At 26.9% G+C, this 19,549-nt stretch overlaps 2 protein-coding genes and 2 non-coding genes across 5 annotated transcripts in view; 1 reads left to right on the forward strand and 3 right to left on the reverse strand.

The window, feature by feature from the left end:
• Positions 1-841: 841 nt before the first annotated feature.
• LOC100206175 (small ribosomal subunit protein eS21) lies at positions 842-5,064 on the reverse strand. Of its 2 annotated transcripts, none has more exons than XM_065811238.1 (6): positions 4,963-5,064; positions 4,218-4,280; positions 2,823-2,886; positions 2,623-2,691; positions 1,019-1,074; positions 842-921 (listed from the first exon to the last, which is right to left on the reverse strand). In XM_065811238.1, exons 2-6 carry the CDS (start codon positions 4,265-4,267, stop codon positions 906-908), a joined length of 255 nt encoding a protein of 84 aa, XP_065667310.1. In that variant the 5' UTR covers positions 4,268-4,280; positions 4,963-5,064; the 3' UTR covers positions 842-905. The 2 variants fall into 2 exon arrangements, with proteins under 2 accessions (XP_065667310.1, XP_065667309.1); XM_065811237.1 differs by having other exon boundaries at positions 4,764-5,005.
• Positions 1,394-1,463, reverse strand: LOC136089168 (small nucleolar RNA SNORD36). Its single transcript, XR_010642823.1, has one exon. It is a non-coding gene; the product is annotated as a small nucleolar RNA SNORD36 (small nucleolar RNA).
• LOC136089166 (small nucleolar RNA SNORD36) lies at positions 2,476-2,543 on the reverse strand. The gene has a single exon (XR_010642821.1). It is a non-coding gene; the product is annotated as a small nucleolar RNA SNORD36 (small nucleolar RNA).
• Positions 5,065-5,259: 195 nt separating the features above from the next.
• Positions 5,260-19,549, forward strand: part of LOC100214070 (replication protein A 32 kDa subunit) — a 30,232-nt gene continuing 15,942 nt past the window's right edge. The window contains exons 1-5 of the mRNA XM_065811239.1: positions 5,260-5,317; positions 7,084-7,103; positions 9,121-9,186; positions 18,419-18,526; positions 18,602-18,715. Of these exons, the coding sequence (XP_065667311.1) occupies positions 5,305-5,317; positions 7,084-7,103; positions 9,121-9,186; positions 18,419-18,526; positions 18,602-18,715 (321 nt within the window). The 5' untranslated portion in view covers positions 5,260-5,304. The remainder of the gene's footprint in view (positions 5,318-7,083; positions 7,104-9,120; positions 9,187-18,418; positions 18,527-18,601; positions 18,716-19,549) is intronic.

Genomic DNA, 19,549 nt, shown 5'->3' on the forward strand with positions numbered 1-19,549 from the left:
CTTGACTTATAACAGACTAGTCTTTAGATTTTATACTGTCCGGAGTTAATAAATTGTTTTATTATATATCATAAGGAAGTTTTCAGGATTCTAGCTTAACAAACAAGCACTCGTCACACACTTTCAATCACATGCAAGACATGTCAATTTTTTGGTAACTTAATTTTCAGGGTATGAGGAACACCTGATACAACTTTAATCAAGCTAATTTTTCCCGGTGTATTTACTCAACAAGTGGAAACATTTAAGAGGGTGGGAGACATACGTTATCAGTTGTATTTTTCGTCAGAACGACCTAATATGCATTTATGTTTATGTAATCTATCAAAGTAGAAACAGAGTTACGCATTTAAACTCTTCATTAAGTACGAAAGATATTTTAATCCTAAAAGCCGATGTTTCGAGGCGCTTCTTTTTCACTTGCTTCATTATGTTTTTTTAACTGGCTAGACAGGCTCTTTATATAATAATATTAATAACTTATATTAATGTCGACTAATGACACTTATCTAAATGCTCCATTAACCTGTTTTGCTTTGTAAATCCCGAACAAATTATTAAAATAACGTTAGGTTTACGTTCTTACTTATATTTCCGCTCCAGCTTTAATATCGGAATTGCGAAAAGGTGTTGAAAAATTGCTGAAATGCATGCCAACAAAAGAATTTGGAAATATTAGATCTACTGAGGAAGTTTTTAAATTCACTTAGCACCCATATGCCGATTCACACGTGTCAATTTATGTTTTGCACGTAATTAGCCTCCTCGTAGCAGGTTATGCATCCGTATTAGTCAAATCATTAAAACGCTTTTATAAAGAACGAAATAAAGAACTACGGTGTTAAGCATATCATTTATTGTTTGAAATAATTGACATCATATATTTGTTCATAATCGATAAATACTTAGAGATTGTAATTCCTAAATAAATAATGAAGAAATTAGTATATAAAGTTTGATAAACTTATCAACAGTATTATAATAATAAATAAATAAAAAAGTAAAATCAAAATCTTACTTCGAAATAATACCATCTTTCATACACAAATTAATCAATGCATCATCTGATTCACCCTAAATACAAGTAAATGGTAAATTAAACAATTAGTATATTTTTAGTATAATTTACAAAATTAATTTTGAATAATAAATAATTCAAAAGAAATTCGTTTAGACTTAGTTTCATAACTTCATTTGTTCATTCTCATTATTTGGTTTTTTAAAACCATAAGAGTGGTGCATGAAATAATTAATCATAAGTTAAAATCTAATATTACGATTACTCAAACCATTTAAATCAAAGGATTAAATTTCTGAAATTCAGGAACTTAAAATTTGACGCGTGAGTGATTAAATAAAAATTGTGGAATACTAGAAAAAACAAACGAGCCTAAATGCTCAGTTTTAAAATGCTCAATTAAAATCAACAGTTAAGTTCAGAACTTTAAAAATCATCAATGCACTATTTGCAGCACAAAATACTTATATTTAACATTTTTTCTGATAAATAGTTTGTATTCTACAGAAATGTGGCACAATGAAGTGGCACACTGTTGACAAAGAATAACTTTAATAGATACAAAAGGATTTTGTTAGGATGTTACACACAAAATACAAGCTTATGGAGACAGATTAAAATACTTATATAGCATCATATGTTCATTTTTCATCATTTGGTATTTAAACCATATGCGTGGTGCATGAACTATTTAATCATTAGCTAGTAAAAAGCTATATAATGTTTTTTATAGAGTATATTAAAGAGAATAGAAAGATAACTTAAAAATTAAATCAAAAAATTATATCAGATATAAGTGGCTACTGCAACTTCTACCCTTACTCTTTATTAATTTATTGCTGATTAAGAATTGTACAAAAACACAGATCTGAAAATTAACAAAGTGCTCTAACTTGATGTTGAAGTTTAAAAAGTTACACTAAAAACACTAACTTTTATAAATATCTATATATATACTTTTAATTAATTTTTCAAAAATTAATCTAAGACATAGCTTTTAAAATGTATACAAAAACTGACAAATAGGGATTGGCACAAATAGGCATAAATAATTTTGAACAGAGATTAAACAGAAACTGATGCTCTATGCATTTTTGAACAGTGCTGCTATAAAAAGTCAATATAAACAGGCTTTTTTGAAGTATTAAATCTTAATAAATTATGTTAAATTATAACCAAATATGAATAAAATAGCAATTATTAGCGCTTTTTAGTGTAATTTCTTAAACTCCAATATCGAATTATAGAGCACTTTCTGTTGAAACTCAAACCTATGTTTTAATACCACTCAAGATCAGCATAGAATTCTCTATAGTTAGGAACAATAATAAAAGGAAGGCAGGGAGGGGAGAGAAACTGCAGAAGCGCCTCAAATATACAGATCTTCTTCCATAAAAATTTTTTTTAAAAGTCCTATAAAAGTTCAACAACAGTCAAACACTATACACATTAATTATAGTGCTCAGTTTTAAAAAGCTCGACTAAAATCAACAAAAAGATTCTGATCATTAAATCATCATTGCACTATTTATGGCTTTGAACAAAAAAATATTTTTCAATGTAATGTGTTTAATTATTTATAATGGCAAATAAAAAATACTTACAGCACTACGAACTTTACCGCAAAAAGCAAATGTTTTAGAAGAACCTGTCATACGTCCTTCATTATCTACCTGTAATTAGAAACCAGGAGGAAAACCTCAAAACCCACACATAAAACATGTAGATCAATTAAAATCTGAAAACAACCAAAGAAAACAAATTAGGGATATAAATCATGACCCAATAAAAAAAGTCAAGTAACCTCTGCAATTGAAATTTGAACTGATGCATGATCTTTTGCTGATATTATATTATTCGTTGCAGAGCTAAATAAAACATAAAATTTAATAGCATATTTTTCATTATTTTTAAAGTTGTTGAAATATTTGTTCAATCAGTAAATTTTTATTTCTCATAAATCTGTTTATAAATGTTTTTACTAATATATAAAAATAGATTTAAAGTTGTCAAACTTGTAGTCAACACACTTACATGATACATTCTGATTTTTCTATAATGATGTTTAATTATTAATTAAATTAAATAAAGTTAAATTTTTTAATGTGATAAAATAATAATTAAATTGCACTAATTTTTGATAGTCATTTAAACCATTCAGACACCAGCACGAATGAAGGTGCATTACATGAACAAAAACGAACAATCACAATTAAAGTAACACTTTTCCAGTTATATAAAACTGATTGAGGACCAGAATACTTAAAATTTTAACAGACCTAACCCTGACATGGAATTAAAACTTATATTGGCAGAAAAGCATGCTTTAAACATTCATTGCTAATGAATAAACTAAATATATATTGAAAACAAGCACATAAAAAAAACCATAAGTTTAGCACAAAAAAGCAAGCAAATGCTATTTCTTAATTCAAGATATTAGGTACTGCATTAACTAAACAACAAAATCTAGTAGCTAAAAACACGATTGCAACAAACATAACTAACAATCTTGCAGAATACTAGAAAATTGAAAAATTGATACAGTAGTTACAGTACAATGATACTGTAATACAGTATTTGTAATAACTAATAAGTATTTGTAACAACTGAGATCTATTAGAATATTTGTTAGTATAGTTTTTAATGTATATTTCCTTTTAACCTGATGGAAAATTGTTAACAAACATACATCCTTTAGAAAATCGTTAACTAACATACATCCTTTAGAAAATCTTTAACATTTCATAATTAGTTATAACAGAAGTTTATAGCCTTTATGTATCTTAATTTTTTCATTTAATTGTCCAACCTTTAATTAAATACTGATTCATAAGCATTTGTAGTAAAAAATACATAATTTTTTTTATTGATAAATACACCTTATTGAAAATAATACTTTACTGACCAGTTAAATTTAATTTATAATTATTAGTGCTTAATAGTAGTACATTAAGGTTAATCCAGTAAAAACCATTAGAATTGTTGAGACTGTTATATATTATTTCTTAATTGGTTTACTTAAGAGTAATAATTTTGATCATTAATAGAACAATAAAACCCGATAGATACGAATTTTAAAATTTTATACATAAATATTGAACTACTAAATAACCTTTTGTTTTAAAAATAAAATTCAGAATTAAAGATACGATTGAACAAATAATTAGTATAATTAAAAACTAGTAAAAGAACATACCATTTTCTTGGAATGTAAATATCAACTACCTCACCAGCGTCGTTCTGCATGATCTTTCTAAAACTGAAAAAATTATATTATTGAGAAGCATAAATAATGTATGAAATTGAAATAAAAATGATATAAGCAATAAATTTTAAATATGAATACTTTTATAAATATTTTAATTCAATTAAATATTTCTAAATATTTATACTTTTACTGTACACTGCTTTTATTTGGACTTGTAATTACACTGCTTTCATTTAGACTTGTAATTAGAAATTGTAATTTTCGTTTTTTTGATTTTGAGATTTACTGTTTTATAAATTAAATGTTATAATAATGAAATGAATCTTTAGAAAAGAACAACGCAACTGATATATAGAAACTAGTCGTTATATGAATTCAAATTGTAATTAACAATTGCAATTGAAATTAACTTTAGATTAATTATGGCGCAGTATAGTGCAATGGTCAAATAACTCATTTGTTTCGCCGAACCGTATTAAGATTTAAATATTAAGACTATGTATTTACTATATCTATTAAAAAACAAATCATTACTGAATCTCCATTGACTTCTTTGAACCAGTCGAGTTTTCGCTTATTTCTCAACTTAGACATAATCTTTAACTTAGGTACTATCATTAAAAACTTATAATATCATATATGCCATCGTATTGAGCAAATTTGTCATTAATACGATTTCTAACGCAAATAGCACATGCGATGAAATTTTATTTTCACTTAGTTTACTACATACCAATGATTGACGACCTTTGCTGAATTGTGCTAGCGAGTAAAGAGTCAATTTAGGAATAGTGCATGTTTAACTAGTAAAATGCAGAACAACTTAGTGCATGAAACATATATTATAAGAAGTAATAACAATTTTGTTTAAGTAATATTTTTATTATATGCTTAATTTATAAAACTTTAAAGTATAATTTTTATTTTGAATTTATTATAAGCTTTATTTTTATATTTATAATTTTTATACATTTTATAAGTTAGTTTATGAAAATGTTGTTTTTGTTTTAATCCTACATGTTTTCCCGGTTGTTTATTCCGCCAATTAACAAAGCGCAGGCTTGTTTATGAAAAGATGAACTATCAGGGTAAAATATTCAAATTATTGAAGTAAAGTTGAAATAAAAATTCTTTTTTTTTGTTTTTGCTTTTTTTAAGAAAAACAAAATATAGTTTGAACTTAGAGCTATTTATCTGCTGTTTATAGTGTAGTTCCTCAGTGAAGCAACTAAGCTCTACATTACATTTCAGCATGGTATAGTTTGATACAAAACACAGTTTATAAATTATATAAAAAATAAATTCAGAGAAACAGTTTATCAACTAACTTTCTGCTTAGATTAAACTCTATTTACTTCTAAGTGAAGTCTTCTGAGATTTAAGAGCGTTTTATGATCTATTTATAATAAGTTTGATAATATGGGACATTTTAATGATGACTTTTTCTACATCTTATTGTGATGGATGACAGCCTTGATGTTCAAGGTTTTCATCCGCCACAATCATTTCCATTCAAGTTAAAGGAAAATGATTGAAAACTTTGCCTTACTATCTTTAAAATAACAAACAACTACTGCAGCAGAGGTTTTACCTTAAATATAAAAATATGAGGATTTTGAAGTTTTTTATTTTTTACAAATCAGATTGATTCGTGTTTGTGTTGTTTACATTTGAAGTGGTCTCTAAGTATCTTTCAGTTTATGTTTCATGCAGTAGCATTGTAGAATTTTGAATGCACAGCCAAGTTGTAGATTTGATGATGTGTCCAGGGTCTGGGTCACATCATCAAATCTACAACTATTGTTTTTATTTACAAATATGTTATGATCAAATGCAAATGTGTTAATTCTAGATTTCCTAATATAAATATATGTTTTAACTATATTAACCTATGCATAAAAAATAACGCAATTACACTTAAGAAAATTATACAAAAGTAACATTAAAATTAGACATTATTTGACATTAAAACTGATAACCTTTAAATTTATATTGTAATATTTCTATTTTTTGTTTTAAAATTAAAATAAACATTAGCCTATATTATTTTATGGACTACTTGCATTTTAGTAATATTTGTAATAGTTAAAGATATTTGTAATTGTTTGCATGATTTATGCTTAGTAGTTTACTATCGTGAAATGCTAAATCATATTATAATTTAAATTCTTTGGTTTGATTTTTGTTTTTTTACATAGAAAAAAGTATATAGAAATTGGTGCATCAAATGTGTTATCTTTGGCACCTCTCCTTTAATTAATAGGAAAAAAAAGGCTAAATGCCTAAAAGTTTTTTCTGCATGTATAAACAAATATTATATCAGTTGCTAGCTAGAATACATGTCTATTAAAACACTTTTGTAAACAAACTGTTTTTTGTTAGCTACTATTTTTGTTTTATCTAAATACCACCTTAACTTTATGTTATTTATGATAAATTTTATCATTTTTAATGCTCTAAATTTCTTTGATTAATTAAAAAAATTTTTTTTTCAAAAATTAAATTATTTTCAAAATTTTGAAAATCAATTTAATTTTTGAAATTAATTTTATTTTATTGGTAAAATAAATTTAATTTCAAATTTCAAAATTAATTTAATTTCAAATTTTTTATAATTAAAACCTTGTCTAAATACATTTATAATAGAATTTATTAGGTGGTTCATATATGTAGAGAATTACTTTCCATGTCTATTTATATGTTACCTTTGTAATAAAAAAAACATTTAGCTATAGTAAACTTCACATTTACTGTCACTTCATGATAAATAATTAGTAAAAATCATCTAAGTAATGTTTTTAAAAACATTTTCTAACTTTACAATTCTAGTATTCAAAGTTTGTTTGTATTTTAGGTTTCCATGGAAATTACCAGGTATCTAAAGTTTCTTACTATTATCAAAGTTACTTATTTTTTTAGATGTCTCATTGATTCTTGTTTATTATTGTTTATGGAATAATAATTTAAAAAAAAAACTAACAAATGACTTATCATTGTATACTTATCATGCTTAGGATTATTATTTTTTTTTGTGGCATTATCTCTAACTTTTTCTTTACAACAAAGTATTAAAGATCTCTTTTGCTCCCTTAAGGATGAGGATGTAGTAACTACTGTTGAACATAATTTAATATGCCATATTCTGGACAATTATTTTCTATCAATTTTTGCTATAGAACAATAGTAGGTTTATTACCAAACTTTAATAATAGTACAGAATTTGTACAACCTATCAGCAACTATCAGTTTTGTATCAGAATAGATAACTGTAACGACTGAGATTTCTCAGAGATGAGTACTTGGCCCACTTTTATTTTTATTCTTCATCAATGATCTGCCTGATATTACCCATCTCATAAAACTTTATACTGATGACAAGATCATTGCAGTTTTATTATTAAATTGTCTGATAAATATGTAACCTTACTAAATGGTTTTGATAAAGCCATTTGAATGGTCACAACTTTAGCTCATGCCTTTGAACATTGAAAAATGTAAAGTTATGCTTGTTGAAAATAATAAATAGAAAACATTTTATATGGTTTACATTAGACTTTGAATTTGCAGTGCAGTCCTGATCACCACATCTCAAAGGAGATATTGCTATATTTGAACAAGTTCAATATTAGGCAACAAAAAGTTTATGTTCAATTACGCATATAACTTACAAAACAAGATTACAAATTCTTTGATTTACCTCCCTTGAGCAATATATGTGGAGGCCTCATTCAGCAATTCAAACTTTCAATAATATTTACATGGCTGAATTTCACATCCCATGATGTTGTAGACCATCTCAACAGTCATCTTATGAACTGATATGCAGCTAGTTAAAAACTGTGAAAGATGCTTTTTTTTACATCAATCACATAGTTAGATCATGGAACATACTATCAGGGTATACCACTGATTCAACATCAGTTATCAACTTCAAAAGCTATATGCATAACTCCTAATCTGAACACGCATAGTAAAAGTCAGCACAGAGAAGTCTGGTGTTGCTCTTCATCCATATTCATAGTTCTCTTTACACAATAAATATATATGTATATATTTACATATGTATATATATATATATATATATATATACACACACACACACACAATAAATATATATATATACAATTTAACAGTCTTACATCGCTGCCACCTGGACTGTTTTTGAGATATAACTTATATAGCTTCTTTTATTATTATTTAATAGTTATGATTAGTTAGGATATGATTTAATCAACTCACACTGCTACTCACTCTAAACACTACTACTATATATTCTATTAATATATTTTATATATTTTATTACATAAGATAATGTATATTTTATATAAAAAATAAAAAAAATTAACATAATTTACTTTCAATAATTCTTTACATTGAATAAAAATCGTTAAATTAAAAAAAATAAAAATATTTAGGATTATGTTATTTTATTAATTTTCAGCAGTTTCATATAGTTTTACTTGAATTTTTGAATTAGAAGATTCAACTACGCCTCTTGGAATTAAGAAAAATGAGATTAAACTGGTAAAATTAACTCAAGTTGTTAAAAATTTACAAGTTAGAAACTTAAATAAACTGTTAATGTTGGCATCAGGTCATTAAAAAAAAGTTTGACACAAATTGGTTACCATAAAATATAGAAATGAGGTCAGCAATTTTTTGTTGACCTCAAACACATTTAGGTTAGCAGTAAGGTCGGCGTTGCTGAATGCTGACCCTAATTCCAAAGGCTGTGACTATTAAAGTTTTAAATATTAAATATTGAAACTATAGTACTGCTTAAGATAAGTGTTTTTTTACTAAAGCATTACAGAGTTTATTATTTGTTTGTATTCCTGTTTGCATACTTTGTTGTATTTGTATAATTAATTATATAATTTTTGCTTTAAAGGGCGGTGATGGTGGTTTTATGAGCCCTGGTGTTGGATCTCCTGCAATAGACAGTTCACAAAAGAAGGTATTCTTAGTTCTTTGATTGTTATGGTAAAAAAAAAAAATTCATAAAAACTCTGTTGATGAATTTATTTTCTAGAAAATTTTTTATGAAGTTTAAGTAAAGTTGTAAGCAATTAACAAAGTTTAATAATTGGGTTATTAACTTCTTGTTAACAATCAATTTACATTATTGATTTTAAAATAACTTTCATTGTCTAAGTTTATGTATTAAAGCTATATAGTTGAAAGAGCGTTTTACAGTTGAATATGAAAATGGTTTAAATTTGTTTATAAATAAATACATAAAGCACCATAGAGTTTAAAATAAAAATTATTTTAAACTCTATAGTTTACAAACACTTTCTATGGCACAAATAGGTAGCAGATTCAAGAGAGCCAGCAGTCCTTGAAAACCTGGAAATATCTTTGAATTAGATAGGTCCTGAAAAAGTCCTGGAAAAGCACCCCTTTTAGCAATAAATCCTGGAAATCCTGGAACTTTTTTTTGATAAATCACATTTTACTAAAGTTAAATATTTGTTATCTTTTACAGAAATATCAACATTACGTAGATTTCTCATGAATTTAATAATTAGGTATTTTCAGTAACAGTTATTTTGTTAACTGTTACTGTCAGTATTATTAACATCTACTAATTAGTTATTATATTAACATCTACTCAATTATTATATTAACATCTACTAAATTAGTTAGAAAATATAATATATATATATATATATATATATATATATATATATATATATATATATATATATATATATATATACTTTTATTCTGATTCACTCCCAACAAGGCTGCAAAAAACCACTATTAAGTTGGGAGTCACTAGAAAAAAATTATAAAGTTATAGCGCAAGGAAATGATTGACAGTTGAATGTTGTATGAGTCAGGAAAACATGAAGATGGGAGACAGTTCCAAAGAGTTAAAGTGCGGGGAAAAAAACTAGCCTAAAACTGCTCTAAAAACTAAAAAGTTTTTAGAGCATGCAGGGACAGTTGCAGTAAACAAATGAGACTTTGCTGAATGACAAGTCATACTAGAATGTGTTTTAGTTTATGGAACTAGAGAGGATAGGTCCTTTGAGCAGCATCCATGATAGTATTTGTAGAAAAGAGAAACAGATGCAACTTTACAATGATGGGAAAGAGGCTCAAGCTTAACAGATAAAGTGGGTCCAACCCAAGAAAGAGGCTCAAGCTTAACAGATAAAGAACCAACCCAAATATGATAACAGTATTTCATACAGGGAGGAATAAGAGATTTGGTAGAGAATGGAATCAGGGAGAGACTATGGCGAGCACAATAATATATGGTTTCTATGAAAGGTCAGTAGTTAATGATAATTCAAGATAGTTTAGAGAGAATTGAAAAGAGTTCTGGAAAGCAATTTTGTAAGACTGACAGGAATCTTGTCTGGACCACAAGCCATAGAAGAGTTTAATTGAGATATGACTTTACTAACAGAAGCTGGAGTGATTTGAATATCTTACAATCGGTTAACCTGTTTAATTGGAATGGAAGAAAGAGAATGGCCATAACATTTTAGAATCGACTTAGAAGAAAAGTTCTTTGCAAATTTATGTCTTATCCTTGGGAGAGTTAAAAAGATCCGTTCCATGAATGAGAGATGTAATGTTAGACCTTTGTTATCGACACTGTTGAAGATTTTCCAAAAGTCTCTAGAGCCTAATTCTGAGATAAGATACAAGATTTAGTGAACTGAGTATAATGGAGCTTAGCACCTGACAGCACCTTTTTACATTGATTTCTTGCATTAAAAAATAGCTGTTTGTTCCAGGAGAGTTGTTCTTTTGAAAAAGATGAAAAAAATGATTAGACATTGCAGCTGAACAAGAGGGTGAAAACCATGCGACGAGAAGGAATAAAAGCATCCATTGCTGCATGAATCCAAGAGGTTATGTAGGAGGTGCATTTTTCCGCTGAGAGAAAAAAGACATCAGCCCATAGACTGTCACGACAAAAATCATGAAAAGAGTCCCAGTCAGCTTTAGGGTAATAGTAAGTAGTGTAACGATAGGGTGAGTCCGAAAATGAAGTACAAGATAAAAGATTTAAAGAGATCATTGCATGGTCAGAACCACCTAAGGGAGAAAAAGGAGAAACTGAACACAAGCTAGGATCAGAGGCTAGACATAAATGAAGGAGTGAAGGTATTAGGGTTGTCAGGAAAACAAGTTACAAAGTTAACTATCTGAGTAAGAGATTAAAAAATGCAGAAGTTACAGGCTTTAGTTCCAGCAGGGTCAGTGATGTTTGAGCCAAGCCATTTAGTGTGATGAGCATTTAAGTCACTAATAACAACAATATTAGCAGAGGGATAAAGAGAGAGAGAGAGAGCATGGCCCATTAGAAATTACATCTAAAAGAGTGCAGTCTTGGGAAAAAGAAGAATGATGAAGAACAATGAGAAAGGTGACAGAGTGAAGAGGTGCTAAGCGGAAGCATATAATAGAATAGTTAACATCTGCTCAAGATGAGTATTTTTATCGATACACCATCTCTAGCCTTAACTCAACCAAGAGCCCCAAGGCAGGGGATTTTTTATTCAGAGTTTGTTTCAAATTGATTGACTGCGTTCTTTACAGGATAGTTTTAAGTTTTTTTTTTTACATTTTTTATTCTTAGATTTTACTATAGAAAAATCATCTGACAGCGAAGTAGCATCAATAGCATCAAAATTTTCATTAAGCAAAATAAAATGTGGTTATTAAACCTTATTAATTTTGGATTAGCACAATACTATCGAGCCCAGCTTTTCAGATGTCAGAACATCACCATTCTTTGTTTTGTCATATGATGAGAGTATGAATGTTTTCTTTAGAAATGAACAAATGGATTTCTTTAGTTAGGAATGTTTCATCTTTCCCTCCAAATGAAATGGTTCAAAACAAGGAAGTATCTATTCTGAAATTCAAGGGTCGTGCTGAGCTGTTTTATCTCATAGCCAATGTGCAATAGAAGGAGGATTCAGTGTTAACAAGCAGTTTTTAGTAAAAAAATCTACAAGAGGGTTCTCTTGTTTCCCAAAGAACAGTTTATGACCACATCAATTCCCATGACATTGTTATTCATCAGTATATGCTTCCCAGTGATTTTTTAAAAAGCTGCATGTTAGCATACAATAGGTACAATTCAGTGTTGAAAAAAAATAAAGGTCATTTAAAGGTAGACAAAGTAAGCAAGAAATGTAAATTGATTGATGAAGAAATTTTAATTATGAAAAAGTAGGAAAAATTTTTTCTTAAACTGATGCTGACAAATTAAGCGTTGAAGCAGAAGGAAAGCGAAAATTTGCTATTTTATTTGCTAAAATTTTCGCTTTTCTTCTGCTTCAACACTTAATTTGTCAGCATCAGTTTAAGAAAAAATTTTTCCTACTTTTTCATAATTAAAATTTCTTCATCAATCATTTACATTTCTTTGTAAGGACAAAAGCAAATTCCTTTAGAAACACAATTTTAGAAAAAGAACTGGCAATTAATTCAAGAGCTTTGTATTTCACTAAAAAAACTTGAGCAATCTAAAGAGATTAAATAAAAGTGTTTGATAACATAGTTTCTCTCTCTCTCTCTTAATATATATATATATATATATATATATATATATATATATATATATATATATATATATATATATATATATATATATATATATATATATATATATATATATATATATATATATATATATATGTATATATATATGTATATATATATGTATGTATATATATATACGTATGTATATATATGTATATATATATGTATGTATATATATATATATATGTATATATTTTGTATATGTATATATATATGTATATATTTTGTATATGTATATATATATGTATATGTATATATAACATATTTTGAAGACAACATATTTTTTTTATTTCTGGTCAAGAAAAGATCAATATATCCTTGAAAAACCCCAAATTATCCTTGAAAAGTCCTCGAATTTTAAAGTAGCTTAAAGTGGCCACCCTGAGATTGTTTTGCAGAAAGTGATTGTGAACCATAAAACTGAGGTCACTTATCAAGTCAGACATTTCAAGAAAATGTATAATGCCTATCTTGTCTGTAATGGTTAGGCAAGTATCCTAAAATTCTAAAAAGTTTTTATTTAAAATAAGATCAAAATGCAACTCCTAACTAAGCTTTAGCAATTTCATTAAATGTGTCTAACAGATTTGGTATCACTTTGTGCAAAACAAATATTAATGACATCGGTTAATATTTTCCCGGCTTATTTTTTTTTATTATTAGGCATGATATTGGCTAGTCATGATATTGGCTAGTACTATTTGGAATATATTACTGAGATTGTAGTGGGTATAGAAGTATACATTTTGTTTTGCAGGTTTACATTTGTTAAACTATTTAAAGTCACTTTTTTTTTTTAGTCTAAAAATTTTGAAGGTATAAAGTTTTAATAATATTTTCTAATTTCTTTAGTTCAAAATATTTTACTGTTATTTTTTAATTTAATAAACAGAAGACTAGTGAGATATATTTTACCCAATTAAGATAAATAAGAAATGTTAAATAATGGTTTTTTAATAAGTATATTTCAAATACCTCAAATACTCATATATATATATATATATATATATATATATATATATATATATATATATATATATATATATATATATCATGGCCTTCTTTATAGAAGGCCTCGACACCATGCGCAATTTTTTTTGACTGAAGGCCGGTTTTTAAAAACTTCTTATAAACGCAAATTTTGTATCAAAAAAGATGAATTAGAAGAATATAAAATAATTGATAATTTAAACTTTGGAGAAATCGAAAAATACTTATCTAATGATAAAGTATTCAATTGTGGAGTTCCACTATTTTTGCTGATAATTAATCAAAGTTTGTTGTTCGAAGCATTTCATTTTGGTTCAAAATGTACTATTAAACCTCTGTCAAATAACAAAATCACTTCTCTTTGTACAAAGTCATCTTTAAATGAAGCCCTTAGATATCTGAAAATTAAGGATAAGGATCATAAAATTCAAATAATTCTTGAGCATCTAAATGTAATGGGAGATAATTCTGTTGGTTGTGCTGTCTATTCTGCTGATATAATAACGAGAGCTTTTGAATATTTTGCAACAAGTCGTTCCACCTACCATCGATTATGTTATGATTATCAGTTGCCAAGTATTCAAACATTGACGCGCATAACTTCAAAAATAAACTCTCAGGATGATTTAACTTTTTTAAGTTCTGTGTTATCGAACTTAGATGAAAAAAAAAAGAAATTGTGTTTTATTGATAGATGAAGTTTATGTAAAAGCAGCATTATTATATCAAAGTGGAAATATTTTTTAAAATACTGTTAATTATCCAGAGAAATTAGCTACTACTGTACTTTCATTTATGGTCAAAAGTCTTGGTGGACCTGAATTTTTAGCAAGAGTCTTACCAGTTAGTAATCTGACTTCAGATTTCCAACTAGAACAATGCAAATTAATTGTAGACACCATAGAAACTTCTACGTGTAATGGTAAAGTAATTGCAATTATTACAGATTGAAATAAAGTTAACCAAAGCTTCTTTTCTAAATTCAAAACAGTAGAGGGAAAACCTTGGTTATGTCAAAATGGTTCTTATATTTTATATGACTATGTTCATCTTTTGAAGTGCATAAGAAACAATTATATACACTCGAAAAAAACCAGTTAATAAAGTTATCCAGGTTGACTGAAACATCAATAAATCCTAAACCAATAGAACGACAAAAAGTAAGCACTTGTTTACAAATATTTAGTGAAGAGACAGTTATAGCTCTAAAAACTCAACCAAAAATAGAACAAGAAAGTGTCAAGGGTACTATTATTTTTTTGGAGTTAATTATAGAATTTTGAAAAATAGTGAATGTTAAATGTCCAGGTGCCAATGCTAGATTTAGGGATGGGTCGCGTAATGCAATCAGATCTTCAGATGACATTAATTTTAAAAAGTTGCTTGCTATTGCAACAATGGCTGAAAATATGAATCCAACATCTGGTAACCGTGTTTGCCAGCTTACAAAAGATACAAGCAATGCTCTTTCACATACTTGTCGTGGCCTAGTTGATTTTTCTTGTCATCTTTTATCAAGTGGAAATGAATATGTTATTTTAGGTTGGTTTTCTAGTGATCCAATTAAAAAATGCTTTGGAAAACTAAGGCAAGGCTCTGGTGGTACTTACTTTATAACAGCTAAATCAGTTATCGAAAAAGTATTCAACATGCTAAGCTGGTGCTACAACTGAATATTGATGTAGAAGGAAATGATGGCCATGACTGTCTTTAATGTCTTGAAGATTTAAATGATAGGGAAATTGATATAATTTACAATTTAGCAGATCTAGAAGATACTTTAATTATAGACATTTTATATGCTATTGTCTATATTGCTGGTTATGTTCAAAAGTGTTCTACTGAAGAAAATGATGAAGATACAACTACATATTATGAAAAATATGGAACTTATTTGAATACTTTAAATAGAGGAGGATTAACTATTCCATCAGATACTCTATCTCAGTGGTCCTTATTTTGCTACATATTTTTTTCTTTATTAGATAAAAGAGTTTGCCAAACATTTCTTATACGACAGTTTGCATTTATTGCAGAGTTGTACAGTTTTTCTATTGCAAAGAAACAATGCCAAACATTAGCAAACATTTTTTTAAAGAACTTTGCATTACTTCACACTCCCAAAAGTAATAAAGAAACCAAACTAAAAGAAATCAAGCTTATGTAAAAAAATTTTTTCATGTTTAGTAAAAAAATAATTTGGTTTTTTATTGGTGTATTTTTCTCATTACTTATTATTTCTTATATATTATATATATAAAATTTTGATTTAAAATATTTTTATTCATTTTAATAAACAATTTAAGCTTATAAAAAAGTTGTTAATTTAACGTCAAAAAACTAATTTTATATTAATGCATCAAAAAAATGCAAGTAGAATGTTTACTAATTATATATTTAGTCTTAGCAAAGCTATACAACATTTTTCTATTTTACTAAACCACCATATTTTTTTAAAATCGGCCTTCAGTCAAAAAAAATCGCGCACGGTGTTGAAGGCCATGATATATATATACACGCACACACCGTTTATTTATTTTTTTTATAAAGTTTATTAAATAATTTAAATTGTTTTCTTAAGTGATTCTGGAAATAAAATAATTTTTAATTAATAAAAGTTTGAATAGATTTAAAAGCTAAATAAAAAAGCAGCAAGAATTAAATGCTCATCAAAATGCTCATGGGGTTCCAATTATTATCGTAGTAATAGTATTAGTAGTATATCAATTTTCACAGATCAATTCATGAACTGTATGTTTTTCATTAACTAGTAAAGTTAATTTATTAAAATTTGTATTCATATAGCAGCATTAAAGCAACCTTGGGAAACACTGTTGTGATTAAACTAGATGCCGGTCTAAGTTTGCTTTAAACTTGTTGATTGAATTGGCATTTACAAAATTGTCTGGAAAGAAGTTGTGTTAGACACACGGTTGTTAAAAAAGTTATATCTGACTCACCTGTTTATAGATTTCTCAATGATGTGATGCCTATAGTTAAAGAAACTTTAATTGGAATAATATACCATTCAATTAAATTGATATTATTCTCTAATTTAAACTTCTTAATAAGTTCCTATTGTTTTCTTTGTTCGCATAGAGAAGTGAGACAGAGTTTGGCACATTTTATTTTATAATCAAAAGGCTTCATTTCTTGCAGTACTTTAGTTACACGATGTTGAATGCTTTCATTAATAGAAATTCCTTCTAAATAAGATAGTAGAATAAGGTATTTCTAAATATATAAGAATCTATCTAGAATATATAAGAATCTATCTAGAATAAGGTATTTCTAAATATAGAATAAGGTAATTTTAAATAAGGTAGTAAAAATTCCTTCTAAAGAAATTCCTTCTAAATAAGGACACCAAGCAGTGATAGCAAACTCTAGAAGTGGACGTATATAAACTGTATAGAGCTTTGTCTGGAGTTTTGCATTTCTGATTATAAATCTTAGTGGCCGTAATAGATGTTTGGACGTGGTGCTTTAGATCATTGGAAGTTAGAATGTCTAAGTATATTTTTGAAAAGGTTGATTGAATTCTGATGAAATTGTTGGAACAGATTTGAATTGGTTATAATTTGTTCCAGTAAATTATTAATGAAGGTAGTAAAAAGTGCAGGACCAACAACCAAGCTATATAGAACACCTCTTTTTTTTCATTCTAGTGTTACATTTTCAAGAAGGACATGTTGTGTCCTATTTGAAAGAAACACTTTATTCCACTAGCTTTTGTAGCAATCTTAAGTGAGGATTTTTATCTAATGCCTTGGCAAATCGGGAAAGAGAATGTCAACAGGAAGCTTACATGATAAAGTGTAGGTCAAGAAATCCATTCTTGAGTATTCTATTGTAGGTTAATTTTAGTGTAGGTCAAGAAATCCAATTCTTAAGAAAGTTTGTAAACCACGACTTTTTTAAAAAGCCATGCTTACTATCTGTTATAAGGAATGGGAAAGTAGGTTTAACTATTTTCTCCATTATTTTGTGAAATAAAAGATAAACAAGTTTACTTTTTATAATTTTTAGCATGATTAATTTTAAATTATTAAAAAACTAAAGGTTTTTAATAGTTTCTGTAATAGTAATAACTAATGGTTTGAAATTTTTTTTTTTAATTTTTTTTATACAAATAGCTGGGGTTATCTTTTTCCGTATATTTCCGGAATTCCAGATTTTTTTTTTAACTTTTAGTTTTTCCAGATATCCAAAACATTTTCAATACATGGGAGTTAAAGTATATATTTTTGTAATATAATTGTTTTTTAAACTTTTTCACTCATCACTCATAGAAAAATTATAAAAAGTGTCAAAAAAAATTAATAACAACTTAGCTAAAAGTGAAATTTAAAAGAAAATAAGGGAAAACAGCTTCCAGATTTTTTCCTGATATTTCCTGATATCAAACAATTTTCAGGATTTTTAAAATATGACTAGGATGATCTATGAATAGGCAAAATAACATTTTTATTTATAAAAGTAGAGTTTTGGCTTACCACCCCTTTTTTCCATTTCCATTTCTGCATAAATAAAATTTTCTGCAAAGTAAATAGAAACATTTGTTATTTTTATCAATTTTAAAAATGGTTCTGTTTAACTAAATATATTTATATTTTTCACTCTAGAAAAATAGGTCACAAACTTTATTACCTATTACCGCCGCAATTTTTCACAAAGCAGAATATAATTCAACAGAAGATGTTTTTCGTCATGATGACATAGATATTCATCAAGTAAGTTTTTTTTAAGAACCAGGTAATATGAAATAAATTTCTTTCAAATTTTAAATAAAAATTATGTTTAATCAGGTTACTATAGTTGGTGTCATTCGTGAAGTCCAGGAAGCTGCTACAAATATTTCATACAAAATAGATGATATGACTGGTGATTTAGTTTCTGTTAGAAAGTGGATTGATGCTGAGGTATTGTATATTTTAAATTTTTAAATTTTATTTTCAAAAATGATTTTAATTGTAGGCTTTATTTTTAAAATGAAAGTATTTTGTTTTGTTTTGTTTTGTAATACAAAAGAAATTCAAATTATTAAGGATAGTAAGTTACAAGAAACCATAAAAAATTGACTTTTACAAAGAGATTTTTAAATCTAGAATTTTTAAAAGTGGTTTACTATAGTTTAAAAATATGAATCTTTTTTTTTTTTAATGACATAATAACAATATTTTACTTTGAATAGGGTCGGGAGAAAGGTGTACTAAAAGGGATAACTAAGAAGAAAAATTAGTTTAAGTATTAATTATTAGATTAGTTGCATTGTTTTTTAAAATGTAAGTGTTGCTAGATTGATGTTTGCCTTATTTTAAAGCATTGACTTTTTGAAACAATTCTTTTTTTCAATTCTTTTTATTCTTTATATTTGAGATTAAGTTTGTTGTTATATATGTATAAATTAATAATAAAAAATAGTTCACCTATAGCTAACTATATGCAAAAATGACTTAACTGTACAAGAATTATACCAAATACTAAATTTTTATTTAAAAATGATAATGGATGACTCAAAACATTGGCGGGTGACTTGCGTTACCTGAATTTTTACTCTTAGTTATGCAGCGGGTGATTAACCTAAATCCAACTCTACACCACTGATACATACATACATACATACATACATACATACATACATACATACATACATACATACATACATACATACACATATGTGTATATGTATATATATGAATATATATTTGTATATATTTATATATATTTATGTACATATATATATATATATATAT

This window comes from Hydra vulgaris, chromosome 12 (assembly GCF_038396675.1).
Source record: "Hydra vulgaris chromosome 12, alternate assembly HydraT2T_AEP".
NCBI classification, from domain to species: Eukaryota; Metazoa; Cnidaria; class Hydrozoa; order Anthoathecata; family Hydridae; genus Hydra; species Hydra vulgaris.

What these genes read in the sequence shown, in the direction of transcription:
- LOC100206175 (XM_065811237.1), bottom strand. An exon ending in ATTTACATTCCAAGAAAATG is followed by an intron (nt 2,887 to 4,217) that starts GTATGTTCTTTT and finishes TGTTTTATTTAG; the next exon opens with CTCTGCAACGAATAATATAA. An exon ending in GCGGTAAAGTTCGTAGTGCT is followed by an intron (nt 1,075 to 2,622) that starts GTAAGTATTTTT and finishes ACTTGTATTTAG; the next exon opens with GGTGAATCAGATGATGCATT.